Genomic DNA, 23198 nt, shown 5'->3' with positions numbered 1-23198 from the left:
AGAGACTTGCCATGTAGCTATTGTTCAATTTTAAATAGTAGTTAAAATAGCGTATTATAATTTTAAAAATGGCAAAATTTTAATAAGTTAAAAATTTACATTAGAGAAGACAGTCAACAAATTATAACAAAATCTACCTCTTCTAGTTAGATACTATGTATAAAATCTCAGTATGTGATCTGTTAAGGTCATAAAGGAGCCTATACCCTCAAGGTCTTGTTCACAAAGCCGGCAAGACTGGCAAATACTTAACAAGAACTTCCCAGGACAGGCCTAAGAATTCACAAAGATGGACTACAGTTGCAGGCTTTCAAAACACTGTAAGGAGACATCTACAGATGTTCATTGCTGCAAACCGCAGTTTGCTCCTCAATAGGGCAGTTTTGCCCTTCAGGATTTACAAGTTCACTTGACTGTCAAACTCTTAAGCTCCTTTCACAGACTTTCAGGAGTTTCCAAGTTTACAACTCTGCAAAAAATTGTGCAGAGTTTGCATTTTCTTTAAACTGACTGCAAAATATATATACAGCGTTCACAGAGATTTCGTCCTCAACCAAAGCCATATTTATTTAAAGATGCTCATAAAATTCTGCTAGCTACACCCTAGAAAGGCTCCCATCTCTTGAATCATGCTATTGGAAGGAAGATGGGAATAGTTTGCTCACATCTTCCACCTGAAGATTCTGCAACTGTGTGAACTGCAGTTCTGTTTCTTCTTCAGTTTTTAAATAGTTTTCACAGTCAACATCAAATAATTTGCAAGTTAAACTCAGATATTCATTCTCATATTAATTAGTTGTGCATCTTCGAACTAGTTCACAGGACGCAATTTCAGCCAAACCACCTCTTTTTTTTCAAATACAAGTAACTCCAGTTGAGTAACAGATTAAGTATGGAACACAAACTTTACCAAACTGATTAATTTGGAAGATGTCAGATACTGTTTACATTATATGAAATTGTATACCAGTTGTAACTGCAATATATGCCAGATAAACAATACTTCTTGTTTTCCAGATGTCTATTTCTTCCTCTGCAGGCAGCAGGTATGTTCTCACTAATATTTAAACAAGGCCAGAGTGTATGGGAGAAAACAAGCACTCTTCTTAAGAAATACAGAATATACTGCTTCTTACCCCTTTTCTTCAGGGCATTTTCTCTGTGGCTGAACAGCATCTCTGGCTATGATGCACCCCTCTATTCACATATGTAAACTCTCATGAGCTGTCTTGAAAGCCTCTCACTCCCGTGAAGTGGCTCACTCAGGCTTTTTCTAAGGTTGCATTTCTGCCTTTTTCTTTGCTTTGGGAATCATAATTTTTTTGTGTGATGTCAAACTGGCATAGCAACAAGATCACTTTCTACCTTTCCTGTTATATAACGCAGATACAGCAGGGTTGAACAGTCACAGAGTTTCATTGTTTCCCATAGAAAATTTTGAGTTAAAAAAAGGTATCTCAATGAGTAAAAGGATTTGGCATTTTCTGGGAAATGGTGCAAGACGGAAAAGATTAAATTCTTTGGCAAGTGCAAGGTGAGTTTGGGTGGGCAGGGGTTAAAACTAAATTAGGCTAAAGTGGGGTTATTTTGACTTATTAGTTTGGTTATATGGTATGAACCCTGTTGCTTGCACTGGAACCAATTAAAATGCCTAATACATCAGAGTGAGGATTAGGCACGTAGCACCTAAACTAAAAAAGTTTTGAGTTTGCTTCTTTAATCCGGCCCATGTGTCTGTCCTTCTTTCACGTAAGTGTCCTGTTCTAGCCATTACACATCTCATTACGATGACAAACTTTAAGTTAAAATTCACAGTCTGTGTAACAGTACAGCTGTGAGAACCTATATGCTTAAGACTAGAGTTGCATAAAATACACTCTGCATTGGAGCAATGTACAGTCTTTTTTGTTTTAAACAACATTTAACGAAATCGTCATGTTGAAAGAAAAAGATTTAGTCAGGCTGAGCAGGATATATAAAACTGGAGTTCCCTTCTCTCACTCCCAGAGCCACTCATTCCCAATTGAATAGTGACAAGAAAAAGAAATATATTTGTAATGTTCAGTATTCTATAGCTTTAAAAAAATAGTTCTACTTGTGTTGCAAAGCAAGCGCTGTTTACCCTCAATTCCTTAAACCAGAACTAATCCCAACTACAAATAAAAAATGAGCACTGTACTTTGACATTAATGCTACCTAAAATTTTGTCATGCAAAATGTTCAGTCTTTGAAGCTACTTTTAGTCAGCATCCTCATAGAACAGTTTTTTTCTGGTTTTGCTTACCTCTTGGGTTATCACCAATGATATTGGTTTTGCCATTCCAGTACCAGAGCAGCAATGTTGCATCACGCGATCCTGAGAGAATGTAACAATTTCCTCCAATATAGGACTCAGAACGAGCAAGACAGGTCACAACATCCCAGTGTCCAAATATTACTTGCATCAGTTTACCTGAAACACATAAAATTTGTTGCTTTAAAACTATGCTTTCATTCTTTCTAAGGCAAACTACATATATTATATTCAGAAATATTTTCTTTATTAAAAAAAAAAGATTCCAGAAAGAACTATACTTAAGAGTACTATTTTTTTTTTCCTTGATTTGGTGGAAACTTATTTAAAAGTACAGTAGTCCATAGAAAAAATATTTAGAGTCCATAAATTTTATACGTTATTCAAAGGCCAATCATGCTAGAAGGTTTTTTTAATTTTATATGTTTACCTTCACTTTAAAGACAGGAAACGGAATGGGATTCTCTTTTAAGGCAAGTTTAAGATACATTTACTGATGAAAGTAATTAATAGTAAAAAAAAGCAAATTTGATGATGATTTGGGAAATGGAGTCAGAAGTTAACAGAACACCCAAGACTCGGAAGAAACTGGTAATGCGAGAGTGTCTTAGAAAATACAGCATGTGCAGCTATTGAGCATCTCCTTAAACAGAGAAAATGAAATTCAGACGAAAAATTGCTCTTGTACCCAGGTTTTTCCATCACCATTTAGACACTTGCCGATAATTTCTACCAGTATCTTTCCCTATTAAGAATTTCAGAAAACCTCATAAGAAAGACCTGTAAAAAACTCTCTTACCTACTGCATATAGGACAAACTCTTGTACCGCTGGTAAAACACATAAATGTTAAAAAGAACGGAAAGCCTAGGCAGTTAAAAATGAGCCATCCAAGAGTCTGTATAAACATGAGCATGGCCATCACCTTTTAACTTTAACTAAATAGGACAATATTTTCAGGAAAATGTAAATTTGGATCCACTCATGCATACTGGATTTGCATGTGGGAGAGGAAACACATGTAAGGTCACCCATAGTAGATCTCTGTCAGACCACCCAGCCAGAGCCTGGCTCCTACACAGTAAAACACATCATGTGCCCTGCCAGCAGCATACGCGACCTTATGAGATGAGAATGTAAGCACTAAAATCCATCTCACTGGATTTACTGAGGGTTAGTAACGGCACATTTTGTAGAGACAAGACAAAAGATACATATACGCACATTACGTGTGTGTGCCTACTTGGCCCATTCAGGTAACATTGGCCAGACCAAATTCTGCCTCCAATGACACACGGAAGTGTGATATGTGATGCCATTAATGCATGACCTCAGATTCCTCAGCCCAAATGACCATGCACCAATTTTTGCTTCGGGCTGAATAAAGAATGAGGAAGAACAGAAGGGGAAAAGAGTGATGGCTTTGGAGGGATTAAAAACACAGACTGAAAAAGAAACAGGAAATGCAAACTTCTGAAATAAAATCTTCTGAAAAGGTTTTTTTTTTCTAAAATAGCTAGCAACATGACAAGTAGTTACACAAATTTGACTTGGGATCAAATAAAGCACATCTTAATAAAATATTTTGATGCATGAATTAAAAACAATTAGTCACTCATTTAATGTGGCTAGTAGGACACATTTTATAGTCCTCAATACAAAGGCATTGCGTTCATACGCAGCCACTAAATAACACTAATGGTAGCAAATGACTTAAGGGAGTGGTTCTGAGGAAGGAACAAAAATAATATTAAAAGCCTGATTTGTAATAGAAGATCAAAAAGGTAACTGCATTAAAGTGGAGAAATCCAGAAAAGAAAGAAAAAAACCCGAACTTATGAAACAAAAAGCAAACATGAGAAAGATACGAACATCTACAAAAAAGGGGGAATGAATTACTTTAATATATGAAAAAACAATAGGGTCACATGATGCAATTTAAAGGAAATCTGTACATCAGATTTAAAGCACAACACTGACAAAACTCATGAGGCAAGTTTAATCCTCCAAGAGAAATTGTGAAATGAAGTACTATCACATGAGCCTTTTCTGACTGGAAGGGGCAAAATCCTGGAAGATACACTTACTGTGCAGCTCTACCTTGTACCAGAATGGAGAGTAACTCAGGGTTCAAGTCTTTCACTCATCTGGTTGAGTCTGTAATAGCATTCTATAGTGGTCACCTCTGCACACCATGGATTTAATTTGTGCTGCAGTCACCTGACTGTCTCAGATGCTGACCAGTCAATAGATTCAGAAAAAGTTACTGAACCTCACAGCTAGAAGCAGTGAAACACTCACACACCTCATTTTGGCAATCTACAAAAACATCTTACCGAGCATATGTTTTCCCCTGAAAATTCAAGTTGTCAATTACATGGTTGAGATTTTAGAAGAATTTAATTATGTGATATATTTTTCAGTTGTACAGCCATAGGTATTCAACTACCTGAGGTGATTTATACTTTTAGAACACAAGTTTATGCTATAAACATCGCAGAGTTATAGGGATCTCTCTTTCAATTATATTCTATGTTTATAGGTTCTGTTCTAGGAGACAAACATTTTTTGAGGCTAGTTGTTTGGGTAGCTGCACTACCACATTAGTTTTACTTAGTTACTGTGCAGCTAAGGTTCAATAAATTCCATCACAACAAAAAATAAGCTTCTGCTCTTTCATATTAGTAAAAATAATTTTAAAAAATTATTAATCTCATAAGAGTTCCTCAACTTTCTTGTATTCTTTAATACGAGTTGTCCTGCCTACACAGGAATATCAGACTCAGATAGCCCTTTTTGGCAGAACACGTTTTCTAGTTATTGTTTTATTTGACAGCTGTGCTAAGAATAATTAAAAGAAAAGTAAGACTCAAGTCTCTGCACTACTCAATCTAAAATGCTGTCTAGAAATCATTCCCACTGCTGGAGGAAGGTTTTATTGTGCTTCTGCTATACCAGCTGTGCTGAGAACCCATGATTTATGTTAAAAGTATTTCCTGTTAAAAAAAAAAACAACAAACAAACCCAAAATCTAATAGGAAAAAAGTCCCCTTTTCCTGTGAGTGCTAAAACGTAATTGAATTCAATGCTTATGATCACTTGCCATCAGGTATTACTGATCACATCACCTTTTTCCCTCGCTGTTCTGTTGATTTCAAAGTATTTCAGTACTACATTCTCATTTTAATTCAAAGCAAAATAAAGTACATCTGAATTCACTTGATTTATGCTAGAGCTAGAGTTTCTATACAGGAGACAAACAGGAGACACACAGAAGACCCAAATCTTCTGCAACTATTTTGACAACTGTATTTTGGTTTATATCATAATTAGCTATGCTAGTAACGAGATGCCTGGGGTTCTTGACTTAAACACAGGGGACATAATGAGGTATTTGTAGTTCAGTTGATACAGGACAAAGCTACCAAAATCATACAAGTTCCTTCTATAGGTGTAAAGTAAAATATACCCTTTGACATAAAAGAATTAGCTCTCTGTTCATATAAAGCAAGAATAGACACTGACAATTAATTTATAACCGCTAACTTTTCTGAGGATCTACTTTAAATTCACAGTTTTATGTAAATTTATTTTCATCAATGAGAAAATGAAACTAAGAAGGGTCTAACAAGATGTCTGTATAATGAATTGTAGGCATTCAATATGAAGTAATTGGAACTTCTCATTTATACTTAAGGCTTTAAAATTGCAAAAAAAGACAGATATGCTAAAATATGCCATGAGATCTCATTTTAACAGATTTTCATTAAAACCATCCTGTTTTGTTAAGCATTTTGGTTTGCCAAGTGTGAAAAAAACTATTAACTAATATATTTAAGAAATGATGACAAACATGTAGGATATTCCCTAGGGATTAATAACCTACTGGAAAGCTTGATGGCACACACACACATTAACCACACTGGGTCATTAATCCGAAAGAAGTACCTTGCAGTGAGGGTGCTATTCCCATTATAAGATAATGAAAGGGAAAAAAAATCATACCTATTTTTTCTGGGGCTCTATGGCTTTTAAATTTCTATAGCACTTACACTGAAAAATTCTTTTCTATTTAGCATGACACATGCATGACTTCAATGGTTTGGATACACACCAGCTGACAGACTAATTTAACTGTTGCCCATTATATCGATCAGTTAATGTTATATGAAAGAATTTAGTGGCTCCAAATCAATTTTTCTATTATAGTATATCTTTCAAAGGCTTTCATAAGTATGCTTTCACCAGATTTCAAGACTTCACTTCTGTTCTTATTTTGTGGTGCTTGCCTGTAGTTCCTAAAAAAAAATTCTCAGACGTTGAAAACCAACCAGTTAAACTCAAGTAAGTACTCCAAGAAAAATTAATTCCCTGGGCATGCAAAGCTTCTTTTAAGCGATTTTCATATTTTAAAAATACATTACCTGAGTCGGTAGAATAAACTCGGAAACTCTTGTCCCAGAAGCCACAGACCAAGATGTAACGATTATCAGAGGTGATGACAAAACACTGGGAATGCACCTGAATGCTTTGATCTAACAGGTCAGTGATTTGCCTCCTGTGCATACCTGTATTGCTGGCTGAGCAGAAATACACACAAATCAAGAAATTTTAGCATCCACATTCACAGAACAAAAGCACATTTTAGAAATTAACATTCACACCAAAACTACTTCTCATTGCTGTTACTTGGTTTTTGTGGCAGGGATATTCTCTTTCTACTTTTACTATAAAATACTCATTACACTTCTTGGAACAATGCTAATTCCTTCTGGTATATATTCTAAATTAGGAGAATTCCCTTCTTTAGGTCAAATATAAATGAAAGATTGAAAAAAGGAATGATAAATAAAAATTTAATAAGCTTCTTTCCCCCCTTCTAGTATAGGAAATTAAGAAACAGATGAAAGGAATATAATTAGAAGACAGTACATAAACACATATACTATATAGTGGCTCGAATGCAGACAATATTGGAATTATGATTTCAAAAACGTACACAAGTTGTATTTCACTGCAAGCATTGTAATTTAAAAAAGAATACCTGCAGTAAACATTACTACCATTTACTACTTTTTTAAGCATTGCACAAAATTTCACCATCTTATCGCCACAATCGCCTTTAGGGTTGAGAGAAAATATTCACCCTACTTTGATCACCTGCTGTTTTATTTTCCCCAGATAATCTTGCTTTGTGAACCCACAGAATGGACAGGAATCAATTACTGAACACATTTTTCATATTATACTTTGCCCTTATTAACTGATGTGTATGCATACAGATATATGGTTTCCTATAGATATATATCATGAAAATCCCACACTGTAGGAAGAACTTTAATGTGCTGAGGGAACCTGACTCCCGTAACAGGCAAGTAAGTTCTCCTAGGCCTGGGTTTGTCTTCCAGCTGCTCAGAGCACCATTACTTCCATTTCCGGTGGTCCCCTCAACCTTTGTGTCCTGGTCTTGAGCTCTTCTTTACTCTTTGCTCTTTACCTTCTTTCCACTCTCACAGGCTAGCTATCCCCTAACTCTTGGGCTTATTTCATATACTATATATGAAATCCTTTATTTATTTATGCTTTCGCTACATTTAAAATGTTGACACTCTCTTGTCCATATGGGTAGCAAATAATTTAGCAAGGTATTTACACTTCCTCTACGGGTAACACATAAAAGGGCCTTGACTTCTGCTGGGACTACTTAAAGAATAACAACAGTGAGTTATAAATGCACAGTGAAGTGTTCTGTATGATGAAATAATGGCAAATAACACCCCAAAAACATTTCGCGTGGATAAGACCTTCAAAAAACTTCACCTCAAAAACAGGTCTAGAATCAATGCCGTATTAGACACTGCTGGCTTACATCTTCCTGTGCAACTGGAAAACAAGGACAGCAGGAATCTCTCCGTATGACTAGGACAGCAATAAGATTCCTGCTATAACCATAAAAGTGCAATTTTGTGGTCCTCTTAGGTGCCATATTTAGGTAAATGCTTCTAGCCACAATTAAAAACCTTTAATATTATCTACATAATTACTTGCTTATACCCAATGATGCTACTAAACAGTGACAAAGAAAGCCTTAAACCTTTTAAACTATGTCCAGAGTAATCACAAGGCTGATTCGAGATCTATTGTACGATCTATTAAATGAGTTTTCAGAACTGTGAACATTAATTTTAAAGGTGTTTATACCAAACAAAAGTCAAAGTATTTTCTAAATTAAATGCAAGCCTAAAAATGGAATTATAATTTTAAAATTCTTCACAATATGTAGAAAAATCACCAGATAGGCCTAATACAATTTTGGCTGTGGTTTGTTTTTTGTTTTTTTTTTTTTCTGGGGCGTTTATATTTCTAAGGTCTACCTGATAGCAAGTTTTAAAGCAGAATATACATTTCCTTCTCCAAACAATTTTCAGATAAAATCTATTTCAGGAAGGAAGGAGAGTTACAGCACATGTCCTCCTCACTACAAATTACAAATATGGCATTATTCAGATGGGAATTGATTTTAGAAACTTTGGAAAAACATTATATCAGCTCTATAAGATGGTTTAATATGCCCACACTGTTCCTGATTTAATTATCATAGAGCTTACCCAGCAAAATGGCTACACAGCAACAGTCACCATCTACAAACGAATGTAATGCAGTTCCTACTGTGATATGCATATTGGTTTTGAAATTAATTCTCACTAGCTGACAGACTTGTCAATCTAACCGATCCAGACAAGTTCGGTTTTGCTCTGATTTTTTTCATGCTTCTATAATTGGCCATTTCACCTCTTTTTCACTTAAACAACCATCCTGAAATGGACAGTTTTAAAAACAGAGCTAAGCTTGAAGTCTAGTAGAACTGGGAGCAGGAGGAATCCTGTCTTCTTTGCTCCTGTGAACTACAGCTAGAATATATAATGGGGTTAGGTTGTTCTGCGTTTACTGTTTGCCATGCTGCAGGCTTCTGAATTATCATTGAAGTATGCGCTCCCCAAAGTTGGATCTGTAATGAAAGAACTGACCAAACTATCCATACTAATGGAGAAATCAGCTCTATATAAACTAATAAACCTCTACAATAAAAAGTCATGAATTGAACCTATTACACTGAGCCATTGAATAAAAGCCATTCCTCCGCCCCTTTTTAATAAAAGAAAAACATACACAAATTTAACTAGTGATGCTGATCAAAAGATGCGTTACCCTTGAAAAATGAATACTAATATCTCAATACTAAAACAGAGTGGGCAATATATTTCAACTTTGAAAATGCTTTGCAATTACACATTAATCCCCTCAGCCTGAACAGCAGGTCTATGAAGAAAGGACTGATCTCCTTTAATGACGGAACCCTGGCACCATGGTTTTATTTTTCACAACACGGCGCAGTTAAGAACCCCACTGTTATTATGAAAATTTCCTCAGCAAAGGAGCTCCATCAAATTACCAGTGCACCAATTCATCATAACATGCCTCGCTCCTGCTCATCAACAAGTCTGGGTGATGAAAAGATCCAATATTATCCTGACAGTACTTCATGCACATTCTCAATCACACATTATTACAGCATCCATATTAATTTTCACTGACACGCGTCCTAGGCCTGTTCAAATTAGGCAAACCAACAAGGGGGAGTTGATGAAATACCAGCATAGCCACAGCTCATTGCATTCCAATTTGCATGCAAATGGTTTATCAGGAAAATTCCATTCCCAGCAACCAGCAAGTGAAAAACAACCGTAATCTACACTTCAGGGCCACCATACAGAGCTTAATGAATCGCAAAGAGAGAAGGAAGTGACAGACCTATGAGAGGATCGATTTCCACTGGCAGCTGGTAAGGCTGGTCTTGTACAGCACCTTGATGAGCTGGAATTTAGGAAAGAAGATTTTAAAACTTTGCATTTTTTTAATACGTGAAGCCACATACATTTTATAAATCAAAGCTATGTCCTTTTTTTAACTATTAGAGATTCTTCTGTATCAAACGAATTAAAAAAGCACACCAAAATTCCAGGTGCTTCTGTGGGCTGCTTATTAAACATTTATTTTAGATTAGTGCTATTCTGAATGTATGCCATCAGCTTTGGTCCTCAGCCATAAGCTCTAGCAGATGCTTTACTGGGAACCTCTCCTGTCGCAACAAAATAAAATTAAGTGGTAAAGAGCACTGACAGCAAAATGTAACAACCATCTGCTGACTGTAGCAAATACTATGTCCCCCTTTACTTTTTAAAGCTCTGCTTTGAACAAGTGAAGCACAAAGGACTTTTTTTTTTTTTAAGTCAGTTTATGATGCAGACAGGGAAATCTCATAGTCATCCAGTATTTCAAGATTCATTCATCACCAAAACCCATTTATTTGCAATTTTGCATAGAAGTTAATATATAATTCTGCCGACCTACATTTCATCTGGCACCTGGCATACCAGTGAAATGCCTACTTTCTGAATTTTTCCTTCAGTTTGAAAAAAAAGGCCTTTTTTTTTTTTCCCCCACAGCTTCACTAAACAAACATGCAAGCAAACATACTCTCCTCCCCCAACGGATCACAAGACATTCTTGGAAGTGGAACAAAAATAATAGATGAACACTTAACCTGTGATTTTTCTATCTTACCATCTGTAACTTAATATAAAAGTCAGTATCAACAGAAGGGTTTCATAAGTAATTGGTAAGTTAAAGTTATGCTGAAATCACTATGAGAAAAAAAACATGACAAGATGGAGGCACCCTGCTGGGTACCAGTGCCATTACATGCTAGCAAAGCCACCAAACTCATACGCAAAAGTAGGAATGAGATATTTAACTAGCTATCAGTGACAACTTGGCAACTTAACTTTTTTATCATGATGCCTCATTAGTAAAGATAATGCTAAGCCCACAGGATGAGATATGGAGTAGTAATGATATCTGCCCTCTAATCCTAGCAGAAGTCACTGGTATAAAACTTGAAGGCAAAAATAGTGAAGAATAGTTTCAAGAGTTCATATCCAGGTATCTTAAGCACAGTACTCCATTAACAGCCTGCAGCTGACCAGCGTGCTGTCAAAGAGGTGGCATGAGGTGGGTTTTTACCAGGTTTTATTTCTGTTCAGTTGCCTTTTGTTTTGAATTACAGGTTTTCTTGAGCTTTTTTTTTAAAGACAAGTGTAAAATACCTCTAAATGAAAAAAAAAATACTTAAAACAAAAATTACTGTTCTCAGTATGTCAGGAAAAAAAAATGAAAATCTGAAGGTTTGTTCAACTCAAAGCAGTTAATTACTACACTCGACAATTGGTTTCTTGCCCACAGATCATCACCAGCAGACTTACAAGAAAATCAAAATCAACTCCCACCACTTTAGAACCTCTTCTTTTCCCATGACTGCTGTATGTCCACAAAGACTATTTTTTAAAAGCCTTGAATATTATATACCCAACATTACACAACCAAGGTATGAGAGGATATTGCTGTCCTCCTTTTAAACAAATCTCAATAGTCCCGTACATAGTTCTTGCTCACAACTTATTATCTAGACAAGTGCCCGTCCCCCCCTTTCTTTTCAAGCATTTCTTGGATGAGTAAATTGATGCATAGATGTTTCTATTCATACAATGTTGAGAGGTAATTTGTGAGAATTAGGGAAAAGAGTGGGAATCATCTGGCTTTTCTCAAAATGTAGTCAAGGACCAAGAATCCAGATTTCTTAGTAGGTATTTCAGGGATGTGGGTATTACTCTGGTTCAAATGCCTTCTAGTTAAGTTATTTCAGTAGAAGCTCTTTTTAACCCTTCTTGAAAAGCCTTTGACCGGATTTACTGCATAGCACTGAAATAAACTACCTTTCATGCCTTGGCCATCAGACTGTCACAGGGAAAGGAGGAAAGAAGGATGAATATCTTTAAGATTAGACAACATTAGAATTGAAAATAAAATGACAGTGTTCTCAGGTCCAACACATTTTTAAAGGACAGCTGATTTGATTGGTTGCTATGCAAATGAATATATTGTTTTCCTTTCATACTGACAAATATATAAGCACCTAATAACTTTGGGATGTTTAAGTTACAGAAGATACAGACTTCCCTACATCTTTAATCTTCTAAGCTTCATTAGAATGTGGCTTTACCATCAGAATATGGTACTTATAATCAACTAGAAAAAGATTTCAGACAAGTTCTACATGCTTTAAAATTTGTCTTTGATGTGATATGGTTCAGACTTCCATCTGAGTGAAAAACAAATTAAAGAGGAAGAGTGTGACTTTATAATGATTACACAGCGACATACAGTTTTTCTCTTCTTGCATAGCGCCTGATGGCCTGGAAAGCAATACATTGTTGTTACAAACCTCTTGTGTGCTACACATTCTGCTACACAATAGTTCAAGTTAACTTTTTAAGAAGAAACTAAGTCCACGTGTGAAGAGCATGCTGTGTCAATGAACTTGACTTAGTCTTGACATGTTAAATTTTAAACAGTTCTGCTGCAAATCTGGAAACTGACAACAAAAGTACTGCTTGATGGCAGTGGTTTCTTAGGCTACTTACTTTAATTTACTTACCAGGAAGATTATGCCACTTGTTTACAGCAAATAGCCTATTTGCAGTAACTGTGATCACAGCAGGAGTGGCCAGACCAGGCTGGGTGTTGGCTGCTACATGAGCGACAGGGGAGTTGGATGGGAACTTTAGAACCATGATAACATCCTGTTGAGCTTGGTCTGTGAACATCAATGGACTCTGCAGGAGGAGATACTGTTGAGTGCACACGACAAGAACCCAAATACACGGGAAAAGAAAACACGGGAAGGAGAAGAGAAGACAGGACAAGAGACGGAAGATTGGATTAAAATACACAGGATCCAACAGCAGCTGCAGTGGAAAGCAAATGCAATAATTGGACAGGCTTGTGGAAACAACCATTTTAGGCAGAAAAACTTTCATGTACACTATTAATCTGAGAGCCTTGTTGAGCACAGAGTGTCTATATACAAACTTTGCTACAGATCACAGCAGATTAAACCAAAAGTTTCCAATGACCTATCTCTGCCAAAAGAATTCTCCTTCATATCTGTAGAGATAGTATGTCAAGGAAAGCAATGCCAAACTAGGAGGGAACACACACACAAAAAAGTGAGCAAGAGAAATCCCTGCTCCCAGAGATTGTCTCAAGTTCCATTAAATTGGCAGACTGCAATTCTTTACAAACCAGATGAGAACATGAAAGCACATTAAAATAAACAGATACACACATACACTAGATATATGTTCTGTATATATTTCTGGTGTACAAAAATAAGATTTATGAATGCAAAGTAGAAGACTTTACTGCAAATGTGTTTCAAAGGACAAACATAATTAAATGCAGTTGTAAAGAAGATAAAGTGGACGTGACTACAGACACTATCCTGCGTTGTTTCTAGAAATACTAAAGGGAGGGAATGAATCCAGACTCTCATTTTCAACATAATATTTTTAAGTTTTTGTTTTCTAATTTAGTAAGTTGAAAAGTTTAATAACTTTTAAACTAAGCTATACTAATACTGTTTCAAATGTTGAAACGAAATATTGAGGACCTTATCTCTGGGTATCAAACGTAAGGAGGAAAAGCAAAACTTAATGCGTTTATGATAGTGTGGCATACCTAAAAAATGAGAACTCCACTGAGATGCAGAAATACAACCTAGTCACCAGTAGCCACATTGCTGTAGTATTTGTAATTTTCTAATAACTGAATTAGAACACTAATGAAGTGTTCTTAGCTATTTTTCACCTGCGATATTTCATTACATATATGTGTACGTAAGTGCATACATTTAATGTATATTTATACAGAACTAATAAAAAAATTAAATACATTTGCATTTTTATCACTCCTTTTTAAAAAGTTATTAAGAGTACTTAGAAAAACATATTGCTCTATGAATTCCTATTTGCAGTCTTTGCATAAAGGTGTAAATAAAAGCAACTAATAAGCTACCCAGACACCCTTCTGAGCAAGTGGCTAAAAGCCAATCAATATTATGAGTTAATCCTCCCTGGATGCTCATTCAATTAAAGGTGTCAGTAATGCCTCATCTGATGTGGCCTCAATTAAATCCAGCTATCTGATGGTTGAAAACACAAGGGGATACAGCAACAGCAGCAAAACCAGACAAATAGGCAGCCTTCGTGTGACTGCTAATTGCTACACCTGGTGTATATTATGGCTCGTGCACTTAACACAGCAAGTGGTAGTTTTGAATTTGGCTGTATTCATGCCTACATGCATACACACACACACACACGTGAAAACAGAAAGCTCAGTAAAGAATATAACTAGAAATAATTCAAAATTGTGGTAGGAAAAAAATCCTTACTGCATTTCAGCTCCAGGAATAGCACTTTTAAAACCACTTAATATAGTACCATTATAAAAACATGTATTAATAACCACAAAACTGGTCAAAGCAAGTAGAGAACTAAGGGTTTTTTTTCCTGTGTGTGTACCTCAGTCCCCCCAAAAACACGGGAGGCAGAAACAGTTAGAATTTAACTTCTTTCATTACATACTAAATCTTTACTAATTCAGCATCATGAAAAATATTATTATAAAACCACACAAACTGCTTCCTGGCATCAAATTTATTTATATAACAATGGGTCTGACAAACATATCAACAATCAACTTCTCAAGTTCCTCCTCTTCCTGAAACAAATGCCTCTAAATTAGAGCAAGTGCCTAGTGCATGGCACCATGACAGATGGATACACATATGGCATGGATGATGAGGGTACTTGGGCTTCCCAACATCCCTGTTAACAAGGCTCTTCTGAAAGGGAGAGCCCCATGGACAGCCCACACAAGTCACTGTAGCGGTCTGCAGCCCTGAGACACTATGCGGGAGGTGTAATGGGCCAACAGATCACAGATCAGCACAATCAGCTCTGTCCATCCAGTGCATGGGATCCCAGGGCACAATCACAGCTTCAAATGCAGCATGTACAGGCTGCAGAAAGGGAGGTGGGGATGGGGGACAGTCAGCTGAGCAAGTCTCAGGTACAACACATGTCATATTTGAGAAAGGCTAGTAGCTCAATTTGACCAGAAAGTTTACGCTTCTTAGACGTCCACATCACAAGGCTCATAAGCTACTTTGGAAATATTTAAGGGTTTTGTGTGATTTTCCTAAAACCTTCTGCACTTCAGATATATTTTTAATGATCTTAGTCTGCTTGAGTAGGACATACGTCTTACAGAATATACAAGAATAAAATGTCTTTTCTTATATTTCAGTGTAAAATGTTGATCTTAACAATAAGGGAATGTAACCTTTTGAAAAACTTGTGAATTAGCAGAGCACTTGCTCCACTTGTTGGAGTATCACGTAACATGCTTGGTTCTGGATCTATGACAACACAAATGATATTTTAGACCCAAGGACAGCACACAACATGATACGGAACGTAATCAGTAACAAAATAATAGTTTGTATAATAAAATTATATTAGACACAAGTAGAGGTAAAAGGGAAAGCATGTTAATGCTCACTGCCTGGATTTTATTACCCTAGCTTTACTGCAAAACACATTTAGTCACATTCTTTGCTATGTAAGTTTCAGCTCATGAATTCCTAGTAATCCTGGTTTTAGGGGAAAACCTATGCCTGAGGGAAAAGACAAGGAAGTTCCACCTCCTAAATCCATGCTTTTTGGGGAATCTGCCAAAGATTAGCTAAATTGTCTCCATGATGACTGGCTCTCACCTGTACAGGTATGGTATTAACAAAATCAACTGATGAAGTGTTCTTAGATTACACTGACAAAAAAGGTCTGTACTAGAAATCAATACAATCCTTTCAGCAATAAATAAATAGTTAAGCACTGCATACACTCTCAGTCACACAAAATCATTACTCATCTGCTGCTTTAAATAATATAATTCCATGACCACAAAAAAACAAAGCAAAGTGATTGGTTCTGTAACTTTAAGATAGCAAAGGAAGTGAACAAAATAGGAGGTCACAAAGAGTTAACATGGTACTTACCACCTGCATGGCAGAACTTCTTGGAGGATGTGGTTCTATGAGCAGTTGGGAAGGGGTCTGTCCAAAACTTCGTATTTGAGCTTCAACAGCCTGGAAAAGGCACAGGCAGGTTTGCATGTTAAGAGGTGCTAATTACAGGGAATAGAACCGTAACTGTCACCTGAAAATGTCATTCCACACTTCTGGTTTGTTTCATGTTGAAAATCAACCCCGTGTGTTCACTGTGGGGCTAAGTGCTTGGCACTGGTACTAAGAATGAGGTAATCATTTTAGTACTGTGGATGCTATTTCCATGAGAAACTCTGCAAAACCTCATCCTGCTCAATGATATTAAACAGAAACAAGCTATTATAATCAGAAACCCTCTTTATTGGCTCCATTTTTCCTTTCTAACACTGGCCTACCCTGTTTGTATCATAACTCAGAAACAAAAGTTAACTTTTAAAAAGTTTCCATAGGCATTAAGTGTTCTGTTTTCTATTTAAACTCCACTGCTTAGTTTCACAGCATTAACTACAATGAAAGCAATACCGAGCTGTTTTCTTATTTTCTTGTTTATTCAAAACGAGCAAACAACTTTAGGATGTATTGAAGTACCAACAGCAAAACCAGGATTACATATGCAGCTAAAGGAGAACATGATATATTTTATATATATTGATAATGATATATTGCAACAAACTTTTTAAAAAAACTTTCTCTGTATCTTTAGCAACATGCTTTATCACTTCATAAGGCATATATGAAAATCCCATCTCATGCTTAGTCATTTCTTAAAAATAATGATTCTGAAATGTGTAAACTTCTATCTCTTGCCTAGGTAGGTCCAACTCATTTTCCACGTTGCCAGTTATTGCCCACTGGCTTAAATTAAAAATTAAGTAGTCAAAATTCAGTAAGTTATTTCTTGTCAGCCAGCCCTGCACTATCCACAGAAACAGGCTAATAATAATAATAAAAATCTTAAATCATGGATCTTAGATCAAATCTCTTTCATTGTGAGCTGAAGTAAATAAAACTACTTTGCATTTCCTGTGGGCTAACAGATTGCACATGGGCTGATACTTCAGTTTCTCTGCTACACGGTGCGTTGAGCCCTGCATTCTCAAAGCACCTAGTGATGCTGAATACCAAAGGTGAGACATAAGCAAGTCCTATGTTCAAAAGAAGTCCTGAAAATCAGGTCCTTCAAAAAAGTGTTTAAATGGCAAGCTTGAATGCTGAAGCACAAAACCACTAGCCACTTTTTAGCTACTAGAACGTGTTTTGCTATCAGAGATTCTTCTTTTTCATGGTTCAACATACCTTGAGGCTCCTTACACTTCTATTTCCTGTTCTATTTTAGCCACTCATTAACATTTTTGAGACAATGGAATAGCACTTATGCTGAACTTAGTCTTACATACAACTATTTTTAGATAATAATAAAGACTATCACTAGGACACAATTTTTTCCTCTTACAGAAATAACAAAACCCGAAGTAGAATACACCTGAGGCCTTACAATCATCAAGAATAATCATTCTGTGATTGAAAATATGCCATCTAAAACACTTGACCTTATTACCTTTGGCAGAGCTTTTGAAATATCTGAACTCACCAGAAGAGGAATTGCAATTACCCTATGGACAGATTCTAACACTCTTGTACAGACTGGGAAGCGCCTTAATCTTCAAAGAACTGGTGAATCAGTAAGTTTATCAAAAAGCTGGATGAAATCTGACATACAAACACAAGTGATTTAACTAGTACCTTCTGAGGAACAGCAACAGCAAATTTGTGAAACACTAAAACTCAGTAAGACCATCAGAGTCCCCTTCCTAGTGATGAGACATGCTACATTAAAATTCAAATCTGGATTTTATGACTCGAGATATCAAGGGAATCACAAGGGCATAGAATTTGAGGTCCCTTAAGACATTAGACATTAACAAAGCAACAGCATACTGGTCAGCAGCTCTGCCCTCTCCATAAAAAGCTGTTAGTTTGAAAAAAATGCAGATTAAAGAGATTTGCTTACATTTGCAGAATGAGCAGAACATTTTTACCAGCAAATGGGAATTCTGCATTGCATTGAGGGTAGAACTAGAAAAACACAGAAGGAGCAGTATGCAGACAGTCTGGATGTCCGTTATTCTGTGCTCGGTAAAAACTTTAGACCAAACCTACCATCTACAGGATCCACTATTTATTTCCTATAAAATACATATCTGATATATTATACAAAATTAATAAAATATTATTGAAGCACAACTTCCAGGCATTTCTTTTAGAGCTGAAAACAGAATAAAGATAATCAGATAAAAAGAGGAAATAATAAGCTTCAGATTGGTTAACTTCCTAATGTATTAACTTATGATCAATATAATAACTTCCATTCCCAAATTGCCCCTGTTTAGCATTTAAAGGGAGTCAGAATTTTGTTCTTCCCATGAAATCTGATATGTCCTTTAATTCCCAATGCTACCCCTAGAAACTATTCTTACATAGTGCCAGTACTAAGAAAGAGAAAATTAAACACAGGATACCTCATGTTGATGCAGAGCATTTCAAATACTTCAAATACATTCAGCATAACAAGACCCCAAACTGATGTAGAAGAAAAATGAGATGCTATAATACTTTAATCAATGAAAAATCAGCAGTACAATGCTGTTTACCACAGTCCAGATCTCAGAGGAACTCACTACCTTCCAGCAACATAAAAACTGGAAGAGACACAGTTATGATTCCACTGCTTGCTCACATACATGATGCTTACCATAGTCACTTTCCTAGACCACACAACAGCAGCAGTGTTCTTCAGTGCAGAAGAGCATCCCTCTGGGATGTTAAGTATAAAATATTCTACTCAACCTGCAAGTAGAAAGTCACTGCCTGCTTTCAAGTAGCGTTCTGTCAGAACTGGTAAAACTGCTGACCAATGGGACAATGATTTTGAAAGTATGCCTTAGAGGACCACAAATTCTCTGTCTTTAGTCTTTAACAGATAGTTTCTACATCCATGTTTACAATCTACCTTGAGTTTGGGATTTAACAGTTTCATCACAAACAAGTCTTTTGGACTCACTAGGTTCCATCTGGTCCTTCCAAAAATATGAGAGCCTGCATTTCCAGGATTCCAATATTCCCCTGACACAATGTTTTCCTTTTAGCCAACAGAGCCTGTAAAAATCTATATTCAGATCATATCCTACCACAAGTAACAAGGTTTCATAAAACATCAAAAATGCATAGAGTAAAAGCACAGGTATTGTTATCTGTGTGTCCTCGTTACTGATGTCTTCAGAGATCCAAAAGAAATTTGAAAAACTATTGAGTAAAAAAAAAACTACTTGGACAACTACTTCTAGACACAGTGGCTAGACTTTGGGATAAAAACCTTTCACATTCCTTTTAATTACCAAGAAAAAATGTAAAGATTTCTTTATTAAGCTTCAACATTTCTTAATTATGGCCAAGAGAGTGTACAAACAACCCCAAATGATTTCTTCCTTTTCCCAGATCGTATTCAAAGTCAATCCAAATGTCAGCTTGATGTTCTGCTGATGTCTCAGTCAGAAGAATCACATACAGACGGATGCAAGATGACCTCCCTCTGTCAGCAGAAACGTGATGGTGAAGCTAGAATCAATCCCCAGTCTCTCCATTTACATAACAATGGAAAGAGAAATACAGGGCATTGTAGCCACCAGATGTCACACAGACTTTTGTTCAACCTGTCAAAGAAAATCAGCTAGGAGCAGGGAATCTTTTCCTCAGAGAGATAATTAGTATCTCCTTTGAAGAAAAGGACCTACCACTTACCTGAGAATATAAAGTAAAATGACCAGCAGTCGAAAAGTTATCAACTTTCTAATAAATTATAGTACAGGTTCTAACTTTTATCTTGAAAAATGTATTACTAGCATTAGCTGGTGTCACTAAGACACAGCCAGCGTTTTCTAGTGGCAGAGGAAGGGCATGTGTTCTCACATTGCTGAATCGCTCTGGAGCATAGAACTATTCAGACTATTGTAGGTAGAAATATTTACGAAATTCACACAACTAGTTTCACATCTATTAAAGGCACGATCTAACTGGAAAGGAATAATCTTTGTTTGAAAGATATCTTTAGTTCCACAAACACTCATCTGTGAAAGCATTCTGCCTACCACAAAGATAACATCATTCAACATTTTGTTTCACTTCTTCTCAAGTATCTCAGTAAAATAGCCTTCTTCCTGTTAATCCTCTACTAAAACAAAACTTCGGTAGGTCAGAATTGTTCCAGATGCTACAACAAGAAGTAATAAAATGAAACAAGGGTACTAACTCTTTTCAATAATCCACACCGCATACATCTCAAATCATACTTATATGACAAACACGGTATTTTGAATGTTAATTAAAATATGAAAGCCATCAGAAAATTTCTCAAGTTAGCATTTATCCGATTACCACAATAACCTGGATAATCTCCTCTTTTCTTGTAGGGTAAGAAGGGGAGAAAGGGAACAGAGAAGTAAATTAAAAGAGGAAAAGTAAAAAACCTGAAAACTTGGCTTAGATATAATGTAGTTTCTGGCCACTGCTAAGTATGGGTATTTTCAGTCTCTGAACTTACCCTCTAATCTAACTGTGAAGAAAGTTAATTCAGCAGTATGCAGTACCCACCAAATACGGCTGTAAATTTTTTGGGAAGGAGGGTGATGGGGAGGTTGAACATATGGATGCACTTAAGGTAAAAACAGATGTTTGTTACTTTTCTTTGCAGCAACACTCAGAAACTAAGTCAAAATTGCTTTTTTTTCATGTTTATGTCTGAAAGAACTATAAAATTAAATATGAGGGAGGGAGGGTGGGTGGAGGGGAAACTGCAGTGAGTGTCACAGAGAAAGAATGAAACGGTCTTTAGTTTTGAACTCAGATTCTGAAATGAAGGCCCATATAGTTAAAAAGCAAGACATACACCATTTCACTCTAGATTTAAAGACCCTTAAAAAGACTAGCTCAGAGCTGCTTTCATCATGCCTACTCAGACACAAATGTCTGAGAAGTCTAACGGCAGGGCATATCCATGTTAAAATACACGCCTCTGTCTGAATGCACAACCTACAACCTCACCATTTGTTACAAAGAGGCTATTTTCAGTCAATGTGCCTTTACAGATCTACACTGAAGTATTTCCAGTTATTTCTCAAATTTGTAAGTTTTAATTGCCAAATATTTGAAAAGCCAGGTGAAATAACATCATGTATTGTAATTATTCTTCCAGCATACATTTTAGGGATAGAAAATGTTTTGGGCTCATCCTCCATGTTTCTACCCAGTATTTATGTCCAGAAAACAAGAGCCCTTGCAAAAATAATTACTTTGGCTCTCTGCCGTTCCTACCTCACTTTTCAATATTCAAAAAGGTTTACACACATGTTCCTCAGTGATTTCTATTGGCTTGAGCAATATGCAATTATGATTACTTGCTTTCCCTTTCCTTCCACCCAGATGTTGCTTTACAGCACCAGAGAACACAGACTATTTGACAGGTTTCCCCTCAGAAAGCCATTCAACAGAAGTTGAATGGCTTAGCAGCCAACTGACTACTCCTTTCCCCATGGGACAGTGATTAAAATCAAGCTCTGATAACAAGTGATCACAAAAACCTCTTCTGACCAGATAGTCACAGTCCTACGGTAAGATTCTTAGTTAAATTCCTTACGGACTACAGAAACACAGATAACACAAGCTAGAGAACAAGCAGGATTGATAACAATTAGATAAAATTGCTGGAAACAGGCTAAAGATTATAGAATAGAAGCAGAGAAGCTCTTTGTAGTACCATCTCCCCTGGCTTCATAACAATCCCTGTTAGATCAAGATTGTGAAAATGGGCAAAATGCTTTTCTGACACAGGCAATGTATATGCTTGCTGACTATACAACTGCCCTAGGGATATCGCACTACACTTGACCCAGGGAAAAAATACAGTGCTCAAATCTTAGTATCATAAATTCACACGCTCCCAGCCACTGAAATAAGATGAGCAACCTAATTTTTTATGCCAAACCAGAAAAACCCTTCTCTTATTTCAGCTTCACAAATCAACCCTTTTATACTGAATCATTTAATTTTTTTTTTTTAATCATTGCTCTATTCACTTAATGTACTGCTTTAAACAAAATTACCTACACTAGCTTTGAAACCTAGTAAATCACAAGGAAGGGAACAAGGAGAGAAGAAAGGACAAGATCAAGAGTTACATACTGTTCTCTAGGTATCATTAAACATGACTAAAAATGCTTGTGATATATACTCCGTTAACCAAGCAGAGTGTAAAAGATGCCTGCTGCAGCCCACTAATGCAGTTACTACTTCAACCCCAGCAACACAGGTTTATAGGTTCAGAGCTGAAGCGGGGCAGAAATATTGTCAACAACCTGCAGGGAGGGGGACGGGGACATCATTAGAGTACACTAGCACGCTGGTATGAAATAAAAAGTGTGTAACTTTTGCTTGCTGTGGTGCATTAGGGATATATGTAACAAAACTGAGTATGCCTCATTATACAAAACAACATAAAAAAGTATAAATGAAAGCCATCACATATAAATGAAACAAGGGTCTTTTTCTTCTTTCCTTATAGCTTTCTTGCAAGAAACACATCTGTTGTATAATATCTGACCTCCTTTCCTCCTTAATTTCAGTTCCTTCTGTCTGTTCAAAATACCAAGATGTCTGTTTGGAAGTTGCTTAACAGTCTAACCACTTGTTACTTATTAAGTCCAAAACACTAAGATACCTGGAGGAGGGGGGAGAAATTACCCTACACAAATTTTTTTTTCTCAAAGCTATTTGCAATTCAATGTATGAATCACTGAAAATTGTAGAAGGGAGCACAGCACAGGAC

The 23198-nt window shown here is 36.3% G+C and overlaps 1 protein-coding gene across 3 annotated transcripts in view; it reads right to left on the bottom strand.

The window, feature by feature from the left end:
• Window positions 1–23198, bottom strand: part of LRBA (LPS responsive beige-like anchor protein) — a 401187-nt gene that overhangs the window by 26431 nt on the left and 351558 nt on the right. For 2 of the 3 annotated variants that reach the window (XM_062602815.1, XM_062602814.1), the window contains exons 49-53: window positions 16313–16402; window positions 12848–13040; window positions 10105–10167; window positions 6717–6872; window positions 2285–2452 (exon numbers count right to left, since the gene is read on the bottom strand). In XM_062602815.1, the coding sequence (XP_062458799.1) occupies window positions 2285–2452; window positions 6717–6872; window positions 10105–10167; window positions 12848–13040; window positions 16313–16402 (670 nt within the window). The remainder of the gene's footprint in view (window positions 1–2284; window positions 2453–6716; window positions 6873–10104; window positions 10168–12847; window positions 13041–16312; window positions 16403–23198) is intronic. The other variant, XM_062602816.1, reaches the window with a different exon arrangement.

This window comes from Pezoporus occidentalis, unplaced genomic scaffold, assembly GCF_034315485.1.
Source record: "Pezoporus occidentalis ecotype Australia unplaced genomic scaffold, CSIRO_AGI_Poc_V1 ctg79, whole genome shotgun sequence".
NCBI classification, from domain to species: domain Eukaryota; kingdom Metazoa; phylum Chordata; class Aves; order Psittaciformes; family Psittacidae; genus Pezoporus; species Pezoporus occidentalis.
Note: the sequence above shows the minus strand (reverse complement) of the source record. Positions and strands in the feature narration are given on the sequence as shown.